Source organism: Penicillium taxi, assembly GCF_028828555.1.
Source record: "Penicillium taxi strain IBT 34144 chromosome Unknown utg000005l_segment0_segment0, whole genome shotgun sequence".
NCBI lineage: Eukaryota > Fungi > Ascomycota > Eurotiomycetes > Eurotiales > Aspergillaceae > Penicillium > Penicillium taxi.
In genome coordinates, this window is record NW_026643207.1 from 3000984 (window position 1) to 3022820 (window position 21837).

A 21837-nucleotide genomic window follows, 5' to 3' on the forward strand; every position below is an offset into this window, starting at 1 on the left:
CAACTCTCTTAACACCTAAGGAACCTAAAATTCCATAATTCCACACATTTGAAGTTCGTTTTGTCTCCTAAAACTTTTCAGTGTGAAAGTATCACAACATTCTACCCTTTCTGGTTGATTCCGAACGCAGCCAAAATGCCAGTCCCCAGTCTCCGCCGCTCTTCCTTGACAAGTACGGATTCTTACCTTTGACAACCCCGACCATGACTAACACCGCACTTCCAGGTCGCTCGTCTGTCGAGGATAACGTAAGTGGAGAGGAGGAGGTCGTTGAGCCTGATCAGGGAAATGGTATGTCTTTCTTTCGTCGCTGCTGCGCTTCTGCGCTGCTGCGGCTGTAGCTGGCTCAAAGTTGACGCTCTTCAGTCCTCTCGCACATCATTTCTCAGCTCCGACCGGGCGCTGACTTGAGTCGTGTCGTGCTGCCGACCTTCATTCTCGAGCCCCGGTCCATGTTAGAACGTATCACCAAGTATGTTGTGCCCCTCCCCCTCACTCACCGTGAAACCGAACTGACCCTCGCCCACGAATAGCTTCATGGCCCACCCCGAAACCCTCCTCCCCATGTCCACAATTGATGACCCTATCGAGCGTTTTGTTTCAGTTGTCAAGTTCTACTTGAGTGGTTGGCACATCAAACCCCCGTACGTTACCCCGCATACTTTTTTTTTTCTCTTTTTCTTTTTGCGACGCATCCTAATCACCGGACAGAGGGGTGAAGAAACCACTGAACCCTATCCTGGGGGAGACATTTACTTGCTACTGGGACTATCCGGATAACACACGCGGATACTACATCTCCGAACAGACTTCTCACCACCCCCCGAAGTCGAGCTACTTCTTTATGGCCCCGGAGCACAACATTCGCATCGATGGTACCCTCAAGCCCCGCAGCAAGTTCCTTGGTAACTCGGCAGCCAGTATGATGGAAGGTATTGCGATTTTGACTCTGTTGAACCACGGTCAAGACAAGGAGAAGGGGGAGCGCTAGTGAGTTGACAAGAATGATTTCTCTTACGTCATCGATACTAACGGATGAGTAGTATTCTGACGCAACCAAACATGTACGCGCGTGGTATCCTATTTGGGAAGATGAAGTATGAGCTCGGCGACCACAGCTATGTCCGATGCCCCGAAACCGGTCTCGTAGCGGATATCGAATTCAAGACGAAGGGCTACTTCTCTGGCACGTATAATGCCATTGGAGGCACCATCAAGAATGAAAAGACCGGCGAAGTGTTGTTCGATTTGTCAGGCATGTGGAATGGTGAGATGGATATCAAGGATGTCCATACTCACCACAAGAACGTGCTGTTCGATGCCACACATGCCAAGCACACGAAACCTTTGGCCCGTCCGACTGGAGAGCAAGACGAGCGGGAGTCTCAAAGACTATGGCTGCCTACAGTCAAGGAAATTATCGCCCGGAACCACGAAGCAGCTACGGATGAAAAGACCAAGATCGAAGATCGCCAACGAGAGGAGGCTGCCAAGCGCACCGCTGAAGGTGTCGAGTGGACACCCCGATTGTTCCGTGCCGTGCACGGTGGTCCTGGTGGCCCGGAGGAGGGCGAGGAAAGCTTAGATTGGATCATCAACGCTCACGTGTAAGTTCCCCGAACGACATTGTCTACATTACCTAACTTTTCAAATCCAGGGACTCGCACGATCCCGAGGCTGCAGTGAAGCAGATCCTAGCCATTGCGCCCATCGTTCCAGGTCAGAAACAGCCATCTCAGTTCGAGATCCCGCCATTCGCTGCACAAAATAGCCATCCGGTGGATCCAACCCAGGACGTCAAAGCTAATACCACCACAGGCGTAAACGTAGGAACTGACGTCCAAAAGCCGGCCGTTGTGGAGCGAAATGACACAGAAACGCACAAGGTGGAACAGTTCATGGATGCAGAAGAGAAGATATAGAGAAATGAAACCAAGACATTTTCGCCCATTCTCGCCCATTCTGTCTTCGCCGCTATTCCCTCCATGAATCTCGAACTACCTCGACATCCTCCCACCATTTGTTTCAGCGACTACCACCAATCGTCTGCCCCCATCTTCTATCATGTTCAACACAAGGGTTTCAACCTACTTCTGCACCCGCTGGACACCCGATTTAGTCCTGAGTCTGGCCAGGGAAAAAAAAAAAGAAAGAAAGGAAAGAAATAATAAAATAGAGAAAATCCTCTGTCTGCACACAATCCGTGGGTATAGCTGGCTCCAATCTTAAAAATAAGGAAGAATTGTGAGAACGCAAATGACCCAGTACTTACTTTTTTCACTATTTGTAACTTATTTATCGTTATGGAGCTATGTGATATAGAATTGCTTTGTTTAGATCCATGGATACTACTTGCTGTTAATCTAGTCCCAAAGACTGCTCTACTCTGTATAAGACGAAACTTGCAATTTGATCGATTGACTATGAATAGTGACCACTAGTAAGAATCGATTAAGATAGAAACCAAGCCGATGTCACTACTAGAAGATGAAAGATCTTCATTTTGCCATTTCATTATTGTAATTAGTGTACAGATGTCTTCGGGACATCATAGCGTAAATAGAACGACCAAACTCCCCTAAAAGAATTCACGATACAGAAGAACACCATAATTCCCCTTTTATCTTTCGAAAAGAACCTTGAAAGCTGACCCAAGATACCAAAGAAACCTGACTGAACCGACCAGCAACTCAGCCCAAGATCAGAATGCAGAATGCGGAATTTATGAATACAGCTCTCCTCTGTACCCAGAGCCCCGTTCTAAATCTCGTCGGCGATTTCGAGGAATACCCCCCGCCGAACCAGGAACACTTGTGTTTCCGCTCGCAGCAGCAGCAAGCGATCCACTACCCTCACGTTCCTCACGTTCCTCTTCCATCCTAGCCATCTCGTCTCTGATTTCATCCTCCGTGTCTTCCCGCAGACCCAAGATGTCCGGTGGAATAAAACTCATCGCCACACTCGGCGCACCCTTGATATACCGAAGCTGTTCGTGGACTGCCTCGCGCAAACTATCAAGGTAAGCGCGCGGATTCTTATTCTCTATCCGGCGAGCCGTATTAGACAGGGACGGGAAGAGGGAGTAATCGGGACCGAAATGGTTGCGGAATGTGACTGTCTCTGGAATTATCGGATCGATGTTCTTGTCGGCTTCGACTAGGATGGAAGTTTCGTGGGCCCAGGCGCGGGAAACGTTGCGCGGGGTGTAGCCGCCGCCCCCGACGACTATTAGTGGTTTTTTGAATTTCTTCGTTATGGCGACGCAGGCGCCGTGGGCTTGGACATTTAGATTGAAGACGCCGAGTCGGTCACAGCCTAGGCTGTCGGCACCGCATTGAAGCACGATAGCACTGGGGTTGTAATTGGTGTTACAGGCTGTGATGACTTCTTCGAAAAGCGCAATGTATGACTCGTCGTCGATACCGTCGTTGAGAGGGACGTTTATGGAATGATGAGCACCTGGATTGAGCGAGTGTGTGGGGCCAGTATCCTCGAGCGCACCGGTGGCGGGGAAGAAATGGCCGTCGTATTTGTGGAAGGAAACTGTCAACACACGATCCGTAGACCAAAAGGCCTGCTCGACGCCATCACCATGGTGCACATCTATGTCGATGTACATGACGCGCGGGTGGTGGCGCAGAAGCTGTAGGATGCCGAGGACGATGTCATTGACGTAGCAGAAGCCGCTGGCCTCGGCCTTTTTAGCGTGGTGTAGGCCTCCGGACCAGTTGATCGCGATCTCAGCTTGGTCGTTACAGAGCTTGCGCGCGGCATCGACAGTGCCGCCCGCGTACAGGGCGCAGTAGTTGTACAGGCCGTTGAAGATGGGACAGTCGTCGCCGAAGTTGAAGCGCTGCACATTATCGGTTTGCTCGGCGCGGTCCATGTCGCCTGGCATGACCTGCTTCAGAAAATCAAGGTAGTCTTCCTGGTGAAACTCCGCCATCTCCTCGTATGTCGCTGCCCGTGAGAGGTACAGGTCCATCGCGTGGTGCATCCCGTACGCCATCACCAATTGCTTCGTCAATGTGAGTCGCCATGGCTTCATAGGATGTTGCACACCGAAATGGTGCGGCTCCACTGCTGGGTTGGCATGCCATGATACTCGGTAGCCCTGTGGCCGCGGCACTTGGTAGGTTTGACGCTCGTCGGTGGACTTGTGGTCCAAGCTTAGCGTTGTCGACAATGTCGAGGATGGCGCATACTCTTGGACGATGGTGGAGCGAGCCATCGGTTTTGCGTGAATTGTTTTTATTTGAAGATGAGACTGAGGAAATACACTAGGCGAAAAGTGAACAGCGCATTTCAAAGTTGAATTCGAGATCGAAGGTTTCTGGTGGTTAAAGTTCGAGCGTTCTGGAAAGTCGATGGATGACTAAGGGGATCTGCACCGAGAGGTCTATATCACGCCTTACCGGACTAGGCAACGGGCGTTGAAAATGAACTGCGGAGTTAAGAGGGACATTTCCAGTTAAAGGTTCAATCAAATATGCATTTCTAAGTAATTTTTGGATCTAAACCGGCATACCACCAGATCTGGGTTGTTGACCCGCGAACTTGTGCTCCATCTGCATTTAGGTGACATTCAATCACCCAGGTAAGGAGTATAATGTGGACATAAAATGTATAAGCAGCGATATCCCGCCTCGGGATGAATTATCAGTCACCGACTCATTTTCCAATGTCAAGTGCGGGTTTCACAGTCCTCGCCTCACATTAGCGTAATAGCAACCCTCATTCGATAATAAAGCTTCGGCGGGTGCGAGAAATTGCCGATTGTATTTGATGACATAAAGCCCGGTATCGGCCGGAAACATGGAAAAGCGCATCATCGCATAGTAGTTTGTTGTGGTGGAGATGAGGCAAAAATGGTTTGTGACACACGTGGAAGATTAAGCTTATAAAACAAGGTTGTCCGAGAGCGGCATCTCGGGCCTTGTACGGCGAAGTAGTCCTTATTTAACCAAAGTTATTCGGGCTTGTAAATTGTTTAACTCTGACCACAAATAAACAAAATGAATACAAGCGCGAGAAATCTCCGGCGTATGCTCGAAGACCCAAATGGCTTCGTTATGGCACCAGGCGTCTATGACGGTCTGTCGGCGCGAATGGCCCTAGCTGCAGGATTCGAAGCATTGTACATGGTAAGTATTCTTAACATTGCAGTCTTAACTATGCATATAGAGGAGCCAAGACTAAATATTCGGATAGACAGGAGCAGGAACCGCAGCTTCCGTACACGGCCAAGCAGATTTAGGTATTTGCACACTGAACGACATGCGCAACAATGCCGAGATGCTAGCAAACCTCTCACCATCAACACCGCTGATAGCCGACGCGGATACTGGCTACGGAGGGCCCATCATGGTTGCCCGTACGACGGAGCAGTACGCAAGGTCCGGCGTTGCGGGATTCCACATTGAGGACCAAGTTCAAACCAAGCGGTGTGGCCACCTCTCTGGGAAGTTGCTAGTGGACACAGACACTTACACAAGCCGTATCCGGGCTGCAGTACAAGCCCGCCAGCGGATGGGTAGCGACATTGTGGTGATTGCCCGGACAGACTCGTTGCAGTCCCTCGGGTATGAAGAGAGTGTAGCCCGTTTGAAAGCAGCCAGAGACGCTGGTGCCGATGTGGGTTTCCTTGAAGGAATCTCATCTCGCGAGATGGCGCGACAGGCTGTGCAGGATCTTGCCCCATGGCCTTTGGTTTTGAATATGGTCGAGCATGGGTCCACGCCGTCCATTTCTGCTGCCGAGGCTCGAGAGATTGGATTCCGTATTATCATTTACCCTTTCGCCACAATTGGCCCCGCGCTGACAGCTATGCGAGAGGGACTGGAGAAGTTGAAGAAGTTGGGATTGCCTGACTTACCTAAGGAGTTGACTCCGCAGATGTTGTTCCGGGTTTGTGGGTTGGATGAGAGCGTTAAACTTGATGCAGAGGCTGGCGGCGTCTCATTTGATAGCGGCGTGGATCTGAAGAAGTGATGATATGAATTAAAATGGGAAAGCTTGTGTTTGAGTCGTGGTCGATCTCTAGATGTCTTTTGTTAAGCTTGGAAGCCTCCATAAACAGCGAAAATACGTATTATGGGGTATGGACGTCAAAATTGAGAATCAATTCTGATTAGTAAACTGTACACTGTAGGCTCTTATGTGCTGATTGAATTCTAAACAAGTCGCATATCATCCGCTTCCAGCCCAAGGACTCCGACTAATTACAGAGAACGGATGCCATCAATGTACACATTTGAAATGCCATCTAAGGTTTCAGGGCTAGACTGATATATGAGAATACAAAGACACGGTGAGTATCTCCTGGACTAATTCGTCGGCCAAATGATGATTGAGACCCCTTAAAGGCGGTTCCATCGAGCGCGTGGAACTTTCAAATATTCAAAGGCCAATGGCCATATTTTGGCGGCTGCTGAAACGGCCTTGAGCCTCTGATCCGCTCTTGAACATCATAGACCTATACACATAGTAACACACTATAATTCTGTATTGCTTTATTTGTGAAATTCCAAGATCAGTGAGGCCCCAAAGATCATCATACGAGGATTGATACATCAATTTATCTTCTACCAGTCCAAAGTACTAAAAGATCTAAAAATATCCAACTCCCCATAGCACTGTCTTACCTTATTGATAAATGGTATGTTGTATTATTCACGTAAACCTAAGAATTACCTAAGTATGCATTGATATTTCTAAACAGGTACTCCGTAAGGATGATGCTTTTGTTAAGCATGGACGTTTACCCCTGACATAACGGTCCGAGATGTTATACAGTAGCCAGCATTTGACATGCTTACTGATCTTACTATGTACCAGGCACCCGTGTAACATCATTGAGCGAAAATAATTAAATTTATGCACAAATCTTAGCTAACCTCAACTTTCCATGTTTAGCTCTTGCCTAATGGCCCAACTGTCAAAGGGCGGTCAGGTCCATTTATTCGACCTATAAAGTCCGCGTAAGGACTCCACTCCTAAATGAAGTCAGGGACCAAAATAAATAAACCAGATTCGGAGTAGAAATTAACCTCTGGACTAGCACGGATGAATTGTTTCAGCCAACGCTAATTGCCGTGGATCCAAGTGCCTTGAACCAAAAATCTGGCGCGATATATTTATGCAATATTTCTAACTACTAAGTATCAAGAAATGAATCCTGTAAGGAATCCAAGGGTTGACAGGGGCAGGGTTAGAATAGATTAATCTTCCAAGGTTTCAACCTTGGCAGGTTTAATATAGTCAGCTTTGGGCTGTGTATTCTAAGGTTACTATGTATAAGACTTTAAAACAAAGTTCTCGTATCGCTAGTCACTCAGTTAATGGGCTGGATCGATAATATTGAGGGTTTGAGGTATTAGAACTAAAATTTTAGTAAGGATTCTAGGCTGAAATGAAATCGAGCCTTGCAGTCACTGAAGTGGCCCAAGGATCGAGTAGGGGGAATGGAGCCACCTACGCAAATCATTACTTACCACGAGGTGGCGATCGACGCCCAGATCATTGCCTTTCAGAGCCCAATGAATCCGTAGACTCCGTAGACTCCATAACGCTATCAGCTGAGTAGCATGTACAATTGTGGGATAGTAACAGTTGAACAGCTTTGAAATTGTAAAACACGGAGCATGCCAAGGGCTAAAAATTGAAACTGAGCCATATGCTCTTTAAAGTCTGAGTACTCTTAAGGCTGTAAAAGAGCCGTTGCCGACAAGAGACGGGAAGTCAGGGCTAGTGGAGTCTATAATGATTGGTGAAACCGATAGGAGGCGAAAGGGAATAAGCCACATTCCGATTCACATTCCGATCAGAGCACGTTTTTGACTGACACTTCGACTTCGACTTGATAGAGAAAAAGAGAGAAAAGGGAAAAGGATCTGTACTGTGTAAGGTTAGGGATAAACAAAACACGTAAGGGACTTACAAGGTAAATTACCAAGGCCTTGTTTTGGGAAGGTCAACCAATCAAAGGAAAAACTCATCAGTAAGTTCAGGAACAGTTCAGGAACCACTTCCTCTGAGCCAATCATTCTCACGTAACCCCTGGAACCGGTAAATTGAATTTCAAGTATTGAAATCAAAGTTGTTTCTGTCTTCTGTTCGCCCCTAATAACTAGTCCAGCCCACTCTCCTTTTTTTCCCTTCCCTTCTTCACCCATTCAAATCCACACTCTTTTGAAATTGTTTCTTTTCCGAGCAGGTTTCTTATTCCCTTGCTCAGTCACTCATTTGCAAACATGCACATCAAAAACTCCATCCTTCTCGCCGCGGCCCTGACCGCTGGCTCGGTCGTTGCTCGTTCTCACGGTCATGAGCGTCGTCACGCTCACGCTAAAGTTAACATCGAGGAGCCTGCCCTTCCCGTTGTCACCGATGCTCCTGAGCTGAAGGAGCGTGCGGTTGGCGATGAGGTCTTTGCCACCATAAACGGCGTCCTCGAGTCGTGGATCAACGAGTGGGCCGGTGAGGCTGCCTCATCTTCCATCTCTTCCTCTACCTCCACCACCGTCGCTGCCGCCGTCGAGGCTACCTCCACCTCCAACTCTGTTTCTGTTGAAACTTCCGTTGCTGTTGAGTCTTCTGTCAGCGCCACCGCCGTCTCCAGCACCAGCTCCAGCAGTTCTTGGACCGATTACCCTTCGGACTTAGATTTCTCCAGTACTGGATTCGGTATCTCGAACTACATCGAGGAAGCTCTTGGAATCGACTGGAAGGGAAACACCGGTACCCCCTGGGGTAGCAACGTTATCGAAGTCGAGGAGAGCGCAGCCAGCGGGTACCGCAATGTCTTCCGCTTCGAGGGCAGCAGCTCCGCCGATTGGACCGTGATTTTCTGGAACAAGGTCGGTCCCCTTGGGGGCTTGAATGGCTTCTTCTCGCCCAACAAGGCTCTCACAATCAACGTCCCCGCCAATGGCGTCAAGTATGTTGCCATTGACGACCAATCCACCGGTGGTTGGGCTGCGTTCGAGGGTGATGATTGCCCTACCAGCGAGTTTGGCAGCTATGCTGCCACCTGGGGTGAATTCACTGTGCGTCCTGCTCCCGAAACCAGCTCTTGGGACGTTTCCGCCATCATTGCCGAGCAATACAACTTGCCCATCCAGGGTATGAAGATTTGCTCTGCTCTTACTGAGAAGGTCTGCTCCACCATCACCAAGGACCTCGGCTCCATTGAAAACGCCTACAACTATGCCTTGCGGTACGAAAACGGCATTGGAGGTAACACCGTGACCGAGGCTGTTCGTCTGGTTGTCAATCTCGACTATGCTTAAACTGTTGGGCTGGTTCCTCGTACCTTTTAATTTGTTTTTTTTCTTCACTCCAATTCTGCCAATGACCCTGGCTGGAAATGCTCCTTGTTTCGTCTTGCGCGTGTGCACAGCTACGTAATTTTGTGAACTTCAAAGGCCGATGACGACACCTATGTTAGCCTGCTCGGTCGCTCTTCCGCAGGCGACCTTTTTTCAGTCTGTTCCAAGGAATTGCATACATACCCTTGATCTCGATATGCCATTTTTGGATTTTTTTTTTTTTGTACATACCATTGAACTGCTAGTTCATATTGATATTTTCTCTTTTTCACAGAGAGCCCATTGACATGATGTTGTCTCCTTTCGGGAGCTTTTCACCTTTCTCTGAAGTCTCCATCCTTTGATGTGTTATCATTATACCATTTGGGCTATTGTAGTTAAGGCTTCCAAAGATCTGAGGTCATCATGATGCTCGCCATCCATAGATGGACCTTGTGTTTCTGAAACCATCGAGATCTCAAGGGTTGGCAAAGGCTTGATGTTGAAGTCAAAATCCCTCTCCTAATATCATTTCCAAGGTATATGTTAAAGAGACAAAGAGTCTAATCAACTGCCACGGTCATACTGACAAATATCAGGGAAAAATTAGTTGAAACAGATTTTCAAGTCTGAGTGGGCATGGTACTGGACTAAATATTAGTACCACCATGGAAGCCCTGGGCCGCCACTAAATAACAGTACTACTACAAGGGGCTACTGGGGAACATTTCCTTGTATGTGATGGAGACTTTCGAAGAGAAAAAGTACATCACTATACTAACATCGGGAGTCTGTAACACAGCGCTCTCTACCTATTGGTGCTTAGCTAAATAATCCTTCACCTTGCTCCATATAATTATTCAAGTGGGGGGCCAAAATGCAACTGTTGATACTTTAGGCGCTGTGAACCCTGCAACTGCTCCATCTACGGGGCGCTTGTACGATCACCTTTTATTGGATCAACACAAAGTACTATCTATGGTGAAATGACCATCGTCCCAAAGCCCCGCTTGCCCACAGGGCATCTCGGAAGGCAGAATATTATAAACAATATGCAGGTCCGGGACACTTTACTTTGAGGGTATAACCTTATACCTCGCCGTTGCGAATTACATATTAGAGCAGCCGTGGAAACATGGACCGATATGATAATGCAAAAGAGCGCAAAATACTCGCTAAAAGTGCTTCTTATTTCTCGTTTTTTATTCGGCCAAGCCGCTCTGGTTCTGAATGGAAGGGAATAAATGGCTCTAGTGCTGGCACTACAGTCACAGAGCTGGCTCAGCAAGTTGATGTCCATAGCCCTGAGAAGTCGGCGAACTGCACAGCGAACTGGATACCCTATACCTTTTCCCACACTTTCATGGGCGTTTTGAGCCTTGTGACATTTGGCCTTAGTTTGACCGTATTTTTGCTATGGTGGAGGTCCTCGACAACTTATGGACTAGGCTCTGACAATGGCTCTTCTGCCATGCTTTTTGGCTGGAGATACAGCCCGACAATGATCGCTGTTATATACGTTCAAATGACAGCTGTGCTGTTGAACGATATCAAGCGTACAGAGCCTTTTGCTCGGCTTGCACGACCAGAAGGTGCAAATGCAGAAGCATCGATCCTCCACTCCCCAGGACCTTGGTGGGTTGTTCTATACGATGGATTCGCGACGAAGAAGAATGGGAGGCGTAGCTGGGTGTTGATATGCTCAGTACTGCTCAATATTATTGGATTCCTGGCAATCTCATCGCTTTCTTCCGACTTCTTGGAATCACAGGAGATAACTGTTCCCAAATTAACGGACTTCCTGCGCCTATCACCACTGGCAGATTCGCCTCTACCTATCGATCAAGATCGTGCCACCTACTTCCGTACAATCGCAAACCTCCTGCAAAACGTGTCAACTTCCCCATGGATTACAGATGAATATACGATCTTGCCATTTTGGCCTGCGAGCTTGGAAACAGAGCCTATCAATACCCTTCCCACAAACTCATTACAGGTATGGCAGGGCGAGACAACAATATTTAAGAGCAAACTAAGCTGCACGGAAATGTCGGTGGATTCTGAAGCTTTTGAGCCGGCTTCAGTAGTTAACAAAACAGAAACCTTAGCTTCTGTCTCTGTCATGTGGTCCAGCACCGACGGCTGCAAGTACGGAGTTCGGGTAGTCGACACTATGTTTCTTATTGGAGGTGGCAGCTGGTCCAATACATCTACGTTTTTCTACGCGGGCACTGAAACAGCCTCCGGGAGTGTCGTCGATGAGATTACTGCGGTGGTTAATCACACGGCAGAATGTGATGGTCGTGAAGTCATTGTGGTCACCGAGCCATGGAAAAACGCCTCCTCCAAAGGTACCTACTCAGCTTATTTATGCGACACAAAGTTTTACATGGCCAATATCACGGCTAAAGCTGCACTGGATGGAGATGTACCAGATATATCATTCAATGAGAGCGAGTACGAACAGAACAAGGTTTCGATTCCGGAAACGCTTGTCAACACTACCCAGTTTCAAGACCTGTCGTTGAATGCTGATTGGGCAACTTATATGATATCGATCATTTGGGCAGAGACAGCAGAGATGGGAGGTGCTGCAGTCTTGCTTGGGGCTCCTTATAGCTACAATATGACAGAGCTAGTAAGAGACCCCGACCTCATAGCCACGGCGGCCAAGGTGAAACAGCGTCATTTTGGTGAAGTTATACAGTCAGCTTTGATCCAAAAAGGTGCCTCTCATCGAGTCTCTATGCAAGGCACAGTTGACATTGTTGAAACTCGAGTCGTCGTTCAGGATGGACCTGCAATTGCTCTGGGAATTTTATTGGCCATTTCACTCCTTCTTCTGCTTGCAGTTTGGTGGCTTTCACGTCTACAGAGAAGACCATTAAACTTGCACAAAGATCCTGCAACAGTTATAGGTATCGCTTATTTGATAGCTCAAAACATGAGAGCAAGATCTGGCTTTTTGCCACTTCGGCAACCCTCAAAAGTTGAACTACAGAAGAAGTTAGGTGGGGAAGTTTACTCTACAGACTTTCAGGGCTTGTGTCAAACCACCGCCATAAAGGCAGAGGACCAGAAAGAATCTCAATCGGAAAATGGGACTCCCATGATACTTCGTCTGCCAGCTCTTCTTGCACTTGTTCTTGTACTTGCGCTTGTGATAGTTGGTGTCGCTGTTCTCTATCACTACGCCGAGAACTCCAGACTCTACGGGGAAAGCTTTGTGTACCAGGTTCGGTTTTCATTCTTGAGCAGTAGTGTTTCTTCCTTAGCACCCTTCTCAATGATTCCAACGGTGATAGCAACACTTCTTGGTTTGTGGTGGGGCTCTATCGATGATAACTTCCGCCACTTACAGCCATATCTCTCGTTGTCCAAGAGCGATCAGCCTTTCAAAAAGGGTGTTGATATGTCATATCAGTCTTCTTTTTGGATATGGGCTGCTGTGAAAGCACTCTGTAATAAGCATTGGCTGCTTTTTTTGGTCTCCTTGGGATCAACACTATCCCCTATTTGTGAGTCTATGTGTTTATTATACCTTGCTGAAAATTATCAAAACTTACAATCAACTCTCCAAGATACGACTACAATGTCAGCTTTGTTCAATCGTGGATCGGGGAACATCATCAACCCCATTACAATTGAGCGGCAGTTGGAAGTTCGCGATATCCCATTTGTTTTCGAAACAGAGCAAGCGCTAGACCCCCTTACGTCCAACGACTATATCGTTCCAATTGTGACTCAGCTGTTCACGAACATCTCTTCCTATTGGATGTATACTGCTACAATCCAACTCACCCTGAATGGCTCAGAACCTGCTTGGAGTAAAGACGGCTGGAGCTTCGTGCCCATTGATCTAAGCAACATCACCAGTTCAGGGTCACTGGCAAAACTAGGTGCAAGCCAAGCAGATGACACAGATGGAGAATCACAAACCAACGTTACCTTCACGACACCTGCGATCCGGGGCCGTATCAGCTGCAGCGAGGTCCCACTGAAGGCGATGTTGAACATAACAAATTGGCTGACGCCCACAGATGTAACAAATCACACAATCTACAATCAGAGTACAATCCCGAAAGGTTTTTTGGGGGGCTATCGATTAGGGACTGCCTCAGACCTAGGAAGTTATCCCGCCCTTATAACACCGCTTCTCGAATCACAAAACTGGACGTCATGTCTTGGTTGCACTTCTGTTTTTGTGAATCCATCCGCCGTCATCTGCTGTGGAAATGAGACCAGTGATTCCCGGGAGGGCCCTGTGGGTATTGGATATTGGTCCCCGAATGCTAATCTTGAGGGTTGGTCGTCTCGAGATTGGCAGGGAAATTTCTCAGCCAAGTGGTTCCACGGCGATGCGATTACAGGTATCGAAGTCAACGACAACAAAGACACCAGCTCAATATCCAATCCTGAGCTCTTGTTTATTGAACCGCCATCCTTTAGTATGATCAACTGTTTGCCGATAATTGAACAAGCTGATGCAACAGTCACTGTGAATCCGCAGAATAGCGAGGTTTTGTCTTTCAATATAACAAGTACCCCCAAGACAATGTCCGAGCCATGGGCCGACAGCTTCGTCCCTCACAACATCTCAGGACCAATTGATTTAGCAGCTGATGGGGAAATGCATTATAACGTGACTTTGAGGTGAGTTGAGCCTTTTCACCTCCCTCATCGATTAATTAAATAGGCATGCTCTGACTTGGAAAATACAGCTTTGGCCGACTTTTCACAACAACCATGTTGACGGCAGCCGACACATTGAATCTTGCAGGAACAGATTCACAACTAGGTTATTCGACAGAAGACCTATCTGACAACAGCTTTAACATCCGCGACAAGATGAACGGTCTGAATATGGACTTCATGACCTACGCCATGTATACAATGGCCGGGAACAATGCATCATCCCTCTTAGATCCAGACATCTTCACTGAGCTCGCGGAGAAGACTTTCACAACATTCTTCCAACATTTCGTGAGCAAAAATCTGTCCATGGAAACAGGTGGCTGGGCATACCAGAAAATCAACGCCAGTCTCCCAGTCGACCTCGGACCCGCGGTTGAATTCAGCACATATTACGACGGACTCCCAGGACGAACACCTTCCAAATACCAAGACGTCACGCACCCGATCTCGCACACGAACAGAAAAGTAGCAGCACAAGTCTCCCAGCGCGTCGAGCTTCTTCAAATGAACGCCGTCGCCGTCTGGCTCAGCATCGGCATAATGTCCTGGCTAATCCTCACAGCAGCCGTTGTTGCCATTCTTCAAAAGCGGTACTTTGGAAAACTAGTCCGCAACGTGGAGTGTCTCGGCGACGTGTTAGTGCTGATAGCCGGAAGTGTGAACTTCCTAGAGGTGGTACGGGGCATTGAAGCTGGAAATCTTGCACCTGCTGACTATGAGCATCTTCTTACACGGCTGGGTTGGTTCTTGGACGAAGAGGGTGAGCTGAGATGGGGTATTGAGATGTTGAATTTTAGGGATGGGCCTGGTGAATGGGTTTCGAGACCGCAGTTCCGGAAGAAGGATAAGACTAATACGTGGACTGTTTCTGCAAAAAGTTTATAACCTTGGAAAGAGGGGATCCATGGATCTTGTCTTGAGTCTGTATATTAAGTGCTCTGACTCGAGCAAAAGAGCCACATTTGAACAGTGGATACAAGGTTGATGGGATGGCTGTATATATATGAGAAAACTTGTGCACTTGAAGTTTTCGGGTTCAAGTGATACTTTCTGAGGTCAAGATCCATCATTAAATACCTACGTAGCAATGTTCTAGGTCGTCTGTTACAGACCTGGGATGATTTCTGGCTAAGAAGTAGAGCACCGTAATCACTATCGGTTATTTATAGGCAAAATCCAAGTGTAGGTAAGAATCACAATAAGGAAACATTGTCTTTGTCGAAGCTCTGTTGTACCAGATATTATTTCCTGCAGCGATAAGAGATATGCCGTTATCTTTGTATCGCATTGTCACTGAGAAGACAGGACAGACTGCGAGACTGTAAGGCCTTGAATGACCGGGATGGCAGATCTTCAAGGCGAGGAGTCTGGAATAGATGCATTGCAGCTCAAGAGAGGTAGACAAGATATGTATGGATCCATAACGAGAGCAATGGAATCCGCGGGTGGTGGAATACAGTTATTTCCAGCATTGCCACAGTTCATCAAGTCCACTAATGTTTCACATAAGATACAAAATTTGATAATCCATGCTTCAAGATATGCTGTATAACAAAATATATCGCTGAGAAAAGGCCACCGGTTATGTCTATTTTGAGTTGTTATTTCATACACTTAGACTTCCTAGATTCAAATCGCCTAGGAAGTCGGTTGCTGAACCTGGATCAACAAGGGCATCATCTTCATCCTCCTTAAATTGCTCCTCTTGAGTCTCAAAGGTAATTAAACCAGTATATATCGTATATCCCACCAAGGCAACAACACTGCCTACCACAGCCGCAATAGAAAAGAACAGGTCCTTCTTGCGAGCATCAGCATAAGACGAGACAGCTGCTTGTTCCACGGCCGAGAGTTCTGCATCTGGTGACTCAACTGCCTGCTTCATTCTATTATGCATACGAACATCACGCAAAATTGGTGTGGAATCTGCCAATGTATTGAGAAGGGTGCTACCAATCCCAGCAACAGATATACGCCCGGGTGCCCGCCACGGCAGAGGTGACTTAGGGGCTGACTCTGGCACTAATGAATGTGCAAGTTCAACAGGGTTATCGCCGAAGCACCGAGTCCGCATTCGCTCTGTGTACTTGGAGAGGAGCGGGGCCTTGACACGCATCGCGTCTCTCAGCCAAGGGAAAGTGAGCTCGGGCACAAGAGCTAGAGAAAGGTATCCGAGCGTAATGCAATCCAAGCTAGAGGGGGACTTGCCACCTTCTTTTGCTAGTAGGTACTTCTTGTCGCCTAACATTGCCTCTAGAGGCTCAAAAAACTCGGCTGTCAGCGCCTCGAGTCGGAAGCTGTTCTGCTGCGCTGTCCGACCCAGTAAGCCGGATACGGATTCACGAGGTCGACTGATAAGATTTTTTGGAACTTTCCCCGCGGCAACGGCGGCCGAGTGCTCGCGCTGTCGGTGTTCCTCTAGGGCTTTCAGATCTAGAGATGATAGGTCTAGGTGCTCGGTACGGGCTTTGGCGGCTCCGTGCAGCTTTGGTGGGAGGATCCATTGGTTTGGCCATTGGAGAATATTGGCGTATGCGGGAGATGTGTTGCCATAATAGTTCTGGCTGGTGACGTACAGGTAGAGGTCGAGAAGAGACTGGCCACGGGATTCAACGAATGAGGAGAAGCTGCGCACCGTCGCAAGTCAATTAGCGTACTGGTATATCTATGAGGGAGTTATTATGAGGCATACGCAGTGTCATCGGCGCGGTCTGACTTGTCCAAGTCGCGATCCAAATCCCATTGCCCATTCGAGTACTGGCGGAGGTAGTCCACAATATTGCCGAAACGGCTTACCCAGACGGATCCATTCTGTAGAGCGGGTAGTTCACCTATTGAACTCAAATGACTTGTCAGCTAATTCCAAGTGTATTTTTGTATTGAGTCCGAGTGTCAAGCCGTGCGTCACTTACTAGTAGGGGACACGGAGGGATCGCTGGTTGCGATCAGCTCCCAGGAATCCTTGGGAAGCGCTAGCGAGCAGTAGGCAATTGCGGCGAGGCACTGTGCCTCGATTGAGGGCAGCTGAAAGGCAGGGCCCCACACATGTAATTGTAGCTTCATTGTGGTTTGCGCGTGGAGAGGAAGAACGGCCGCGGATGTTATTTTGGTGGACGAATCACGTGTGTTTGGTGTTTTGCGTCGATCGATGATCGGCATCGACTTGCAGACAACGCCTTCCAGGGCTAAACATCGGGATTGTCTATTCAACTATTTCTACTGGAGTATTATCATTGTATCTACGATTCTTTTTACACAACCGCTTTGTGAGGCTTTCCCGTTGAGTGCCAGCTTTAACGTGTAACTAGTAATTATTAACTAGTACTCAACTATAATCCGTACTACCCGCAATAGAACGAAGCTAGGTTCAGCTAGTAAATATAATCAAAATAGATCTCACATCAGAAGTCATAGCACCTCGGGCTGTTTCTCTCCGCAACGCTCGTATCCAAGGACCAACATAGCACCGAAGTAAGCCACAAACTCGATAGTTCGCCTGTTGCTTTGAACTTGGACAAATAGCGCAACATCTACTCCGGGCTGTATAAGGTCCTAAAAACCAATATCGACCAGGGTGATGATTCATGACCGTACAAAGCATGGAGTACTACACATCCCTGCATATTAGTACTCTGTACATGCATATATCCGTACGGAGTACACAAGGGGCTCTTATCGCGGCTGGCCATGACTGATCACGGCAAAAAGCCGTCAGATTGTGAGCATTGTCATCCAAACCGTCGGTAAACACGGAGTATCCAAGCATGAAACATGGCGGTCAAAGCAAGACTAAGCATGCAATATGGCTAACACCCCGAGAAATAATAGGAACGAGGCTAAAAAGGTAGAGCAGCGGGGCATAAGTTAGTAGTCACTAGTACACACACGCCGGTTGGAAGTCATTGAGTCATTGATATGCATACGAGTACTTTTCCGCCAATTATTGCATACTTCCATCTCTTTATGTACAGTTAGCTTTACCTCTACGTCGAATTCCAATAGATGACTTCACCTTGGAACCTTGGAAATCAGCTATGAAGGCCAATAGTACCAGGTCCTGTTTTCCTCTTCCCAGTTACGTGGACCACCGCACCCGAGCGCTCGGATACCATGATTCATGAAGTATCATATCTCTTTCCCAACCTGATTTCTCCACGCCCCTCTTTTCCCTTATGTGGGACCATCACGATTTTCCTATCTTGTGTACTCCGTACCTGGCACTGACCCAGGTTACAGCTATGCGCTGGCCCATGCATGACGATAGAAATGGTCGATCACTATCTGCGTGATTTCATAGATTATGGAACTAAGATAACGCCATATCGGTTGCAACCGGTCTTTTAATTCCCCATGTCTTTACCCTTGTACTTTGTAGTATCGATAAGAAAGTAGAAGCTTGTGCCAAATCAAGATTCTACTGACAAAATGTACGTAGTTCAGTAGTTCAATGGCCCCCCCCAAGTGGCCCGTGTTGATTGCCGCTTTCTAGTGTTCTCTCGAACCTTGGAAAGAGCCTATGTGGCGGCGGGATTGACGATGAAACAATCGGGCCGGATCGGACTGTTTCAATTCCATTTCTGGTACAATTAAAATTTTCAAGGTTCTCATGCACGTGGAGTTTTGTATGTGCGACATCCGTTAGGATAGAATATATGATAGTTTGCTCTTCTGGGGTATATTGACTCTATAGTACAAGCCGTTTCAGGATTCTGATACATGCGGCTAAAAAAAAAAAAAAAAAAAAAAGAGAAACATGAAGACCGAAAACATAAAGATCCAAATGATGGGATGACGAGGCCATATTAGGCAAATGCGGATACACCGATTGATGGAGGATGACGCAAAATATTTGCGTGCAAGGTAAAAAAAATAAACCCGGTAATGATTGACGGTGACAAGAGGGGGTAAGATTCATGTGGGTAAATGTAATCTGGTCCAATCGTCATAGACGCTAGTAGTGAAAAAGTATTGTTCGCCGTTATCTGTGCGTCAAAACCGCTAAGGGCGACGATCTTTGTCGAGTTCCAATCTCGCTAGAATGCGGGGATGCTGAAAGAGTGCGTCAAACTCGAAACGGTCGAGGCAAGGAGATAAGAATGAAAGAAAAATGTTGGGTATTGAGAATGCAGTGTCAGGGTATGCCATTGTAGCGCCGGCGCTCGGTCCCCATTGTTGATGATGTGATGCGATTAAAGTATGCAATGCAAAATGATGGTTTTTTTCCCCCTCAGCTCGTCAGTCAAGACGAGCTTGGTTGTTCCCTATCTCGTATGCGCAGGGTCCGGATACTGCGCGGTTCGGTTTCTAGGCAGTTACCGGTAGAAAAGGGTTGAGCTTTGTATCTGATCGTGAGATTGCGAGTCACTCTGGCGGAGATGCTTGTAGGGTTCGATAATTGGGAATGTTGAAGATATTAAAATTGATAGTTCCAAAACCGAGTAGAGAAGAGTCGTTCAGAGCTGAGACCGTCGAGATCGAGGTCATTCTTATGCCGAAGGGGGCTCCCAGGTCGTGAGCGCAGGTGTCGAGACCTGCGCCAGGTTCATTCACAGGTCATTGGGAAGGTGCTCAGTTACTTCGGCAGAGGAGGAAGAGGGCCCTTGGGAGGAGGACCAGGGCAGGGAGGGAATTGAGAGACGGCGATGGAAGGCATTATGAATTGGAGAGAGAAAAGCATTAAAGGCTTTTGAGTTGTGTGATGAGTGTGTATGTGTGTGAGATTGAAGTCGAAGTTGTTGAGAAGCTTAGGTATGATCAAGTGGGAAAGGAAAAAAAAAGAGGAAAGAAAGGATTCTTATAGCAGGAATGGAGATCCCGGTAGCGTTGGGCTAACTTAGTGTAGAGAATCCCTGCTATGAACAGTAGGATCCACTTAAATCTGACGTACCTAATTCGATTTGATTATTAATATCCTGAATGGGAAATAGTATAGAACGTGGTTTTTCTAGAAGCTCTCCACCTGGTTTTTTCTTAGTTCATCCCATTTTCGAACTAGCGGTATCCATAGTATGAAAAAAGAAAAGTAAGAAATATCTACACCTGGGCAGGAATATCTTGAATAATATGTAGAATCTAAGACTTCAATCCTACTTCTCAGTCTTTCTCAGCTCATAAGTATTTTACTCTGTTTATTTACAGCATCCTTGAAACCACGCGGTGACAAGGCCCCAATGGTAATCTCCCATGGACCCACCATGGCTCCATCAGGTTCCTGAATACGGTGAGGAAGAGGCTGAGTACATACTTATTTTATTTTTTCTGTTTTAGAAAAAATCTTATTTATGTTGAATTGTGAAACCCCCCTAAACCGATAAACTTCTAAGAAAATACCAGGTTGAAACCCAATGAATACTCCATACTCAGTACCGGGCTGTCTAAAAAAAGGGGTTCTAAAATTATACTGGGGTCCAGTTTCAAGGACTCTGATTACTGATGAGAAAGTGAATAGGTAACAAGAAAAAACTCAAGTACTTTCAAGGTGAGAGACGTCGTATTCACCTGGACAAAGGTTTAGTTCAAGTAATTCTTACCCGAAGTTCCGTGCTATCCTACGGACTTAAGAACCCTGTCAATACTAGTGTATTATGGTCGGGTTCCCTAGGATAAGATAAGCTGAGGTTGTGGCGTAGAATAATTCATCCTCTAGAGCTGCTGATTCGTTTAGACCCGGAGCTTTCATCATACCCCGGTTGATCACAGTTCTTTCTGTGTTGATCGTAATGTGACACGTCAACCTAACAGCTACTAGTATCCCAACGGGGTAAATAATGCGGAGTATTCCGTAGATTATAATTTGATTTACAATGTTGCCTGGCGCACTGTAGCACTGACTCAGGGGAACTTCTAAAAAACAAACAGTACATTCTTCAATACAATTAGAGTGCGGTTGATTCCATGTTAAGTAAGCCCCATTCTGAGGAAGATTGATCCTTATTTGAAAAAGGTTTCAATGTTTCTCCCCTTCCTATTCTATGCAGTACAGAGTACTTGCTTAGGTAGATTCTAATTGATGGCTGCAAAGAGACCCATAAGTTAGCCCTAATTTTGAGTCTTATTTACGCTACAGAGTACCCGCCTCGTGTGGCTGATCTACCTCTTGAATGCATGGCATAATCCTCATTTCTTCTTTCATCGGAGATTTCCTTAAAAAAAGAAAGAAAAAAAGAGAAAGTATGGTAGTTCAAGGCGTTTGATTGTATGACAAGGTTTGATTGCACCTCTTGACAGAACCTTGGAACAAACCTGTACGGAGTGCAATCTCATTTCCAATAGATGTTCGTGAAGGACTATCCACAATGCAGGTTGGTCATGTACATCATTGGGTGCCGGGGTCGCTTGTTTCAAGTTTTGAGATACAGTGCAGAGATCTAATCGATAGTGACAATGTGGCGTTAAATTGTACCAGTCCAATCAGCCGAGCTCAAAGGGAGTAAATGGAAGTCAAAGACGTGAATTGACATTAGGCTCCCCGCAGCTACAAAGTACTCCATGGAATTACTGAACCTTGTTTCATGAAAAGATAAAAAATAGGTAAAAAAATATCAAGCCCTAAGAGGAGACAACGAGATGAAAAATTTTCAATTTCCGCATGACCGCAGCCCTATATGGTAACACGGGCAGGAACTGTGTGGCCGGGATTTGTTTAAAAAATATTGGATCCAATTACACATCCTTTATTACGAAGTTCCAAGTTGGGATTCAAAAGAGGTATCGGTACCTGGCAGGAGTTCGTGGTTCCGAGCTCCACCTATTATAATTCCCCAACAAAGAATCTCCGAAGAGACAACTGGGAAAGTCCAAGTGGAGAAAATGGAGGAAATGAAATTGAAGCGGC

The 21837-nt window shown here is 46.9% G+C and overlaps 6 protein-coding genes across 6 annotated transcripts; 4 read left to right on the forward strand and 2 right to left on the reverse strand.

Annotated features, from left to right (window-relative positions):
• Positions 1–135: 135 nt before the first annotated feature.
• On the forward strand, positions 136–1922 carry N7495_008426 (OSBP family protein; the record flags this gene model as incomplete). Its single annotated transcript, XM_057211077.1, has 7 exons — positions 136–172; positions 226–291; positions 367–472; positions 534–644; positions 712–990; positions 1044–1607; positions 1658–1922. 7 exons carry the CDS (start codon positions 136–138, stop codon positions 1920–1922), a joined length of 1428 nt encoding a protein of 475 aa, XP_057060620.1.
• An 800-nt stretch (positions 1923–2722) lies between these two features.
• Positions 2723–4231, reverse strand: hosA (histone deacetylase HOS2; the record flags this gene model as incomplete). Its single annotated transcript, XM_057211078.1, has 1 exon — positions 2723–4231. The coding sequence occupies one exon, from the start codon at positions 4229–4231 to the stop codon at positions 2723–2725; it is 1509 nt and encodes a 502-aa protein (XP_057060621.1).
• A 784-nt stretch (positions 4232–5015) lies between these two features.
• N7495_008428 (isocitrate lyase/PEP mutase family protein) lies at positions 5016–5991 on the forward strand (the record flags this gene model as incomplete). The annotated part of the gene is made up of 2 exons (XM_057211079.1): positions 5016–5144; positions 5212–5991. The coding sequence occupies 2 exons, from the start codon at positions 5016–5018 to the stop codon at positions 5989–5991; spliced, it is 909 nt and encodes a 302-aa protein (XP_057060622.1).
• Positions 5992–8252: 2261 nt separating this feature from the next.
• On the forward strand, positions 8253–9290 carry aspf4 (allergen Asp F4; the record flags this gene model as incomplete). Its single annotated transcript, XM_057211080.1, has 1 exon — positions 8253–9290. One exon carries the CDS (start codon positions 8253–8255, stop codon positions 9288–9290), a length of 1038 nt encoding a protein of 345 aa, XP_057060623.1.
• A 1153-nt stretch (positions 9291–10443) lies between these two features.
• Positions 10444–14888, forward strand: N7495_008430 (DUF3433 domain-containing protein; the record flags this gene model as incomplete). The annotated part of the gene is made up of 2 exons (XM_057211081.1): positions 10444–13961; positions 14030–14888. The coding sequence occupies 2 exons, from the start codon at positions 10444–10446 to the stop codon at positions 14886–14888; spliced, it is 4377 nt and encodes a 1458-aa protein (XP_057060624.1).
• Positions 14889–15609: 721 nt separating this feature from the next.
• N7495_008431 (glutathione S-transferase family protein) lies at positions 15610–17066 on the reverse strand (the record flags this gene model as incomplete). Its single annotated transcript, XM_057211082.1, has 3 exons — positions 15610–16630; positions 16696–16834; positions 16916–17066. 3 exons carry the CDS (start codon positions 17064–17066, stop codon positions 15610–15612), a joined length of 1311 nt encoding a protein of 436 aa, XP_057060625.1.
• Between the last annotated feature and the right edge of the window lie 4771 nt (positions 17067–21837).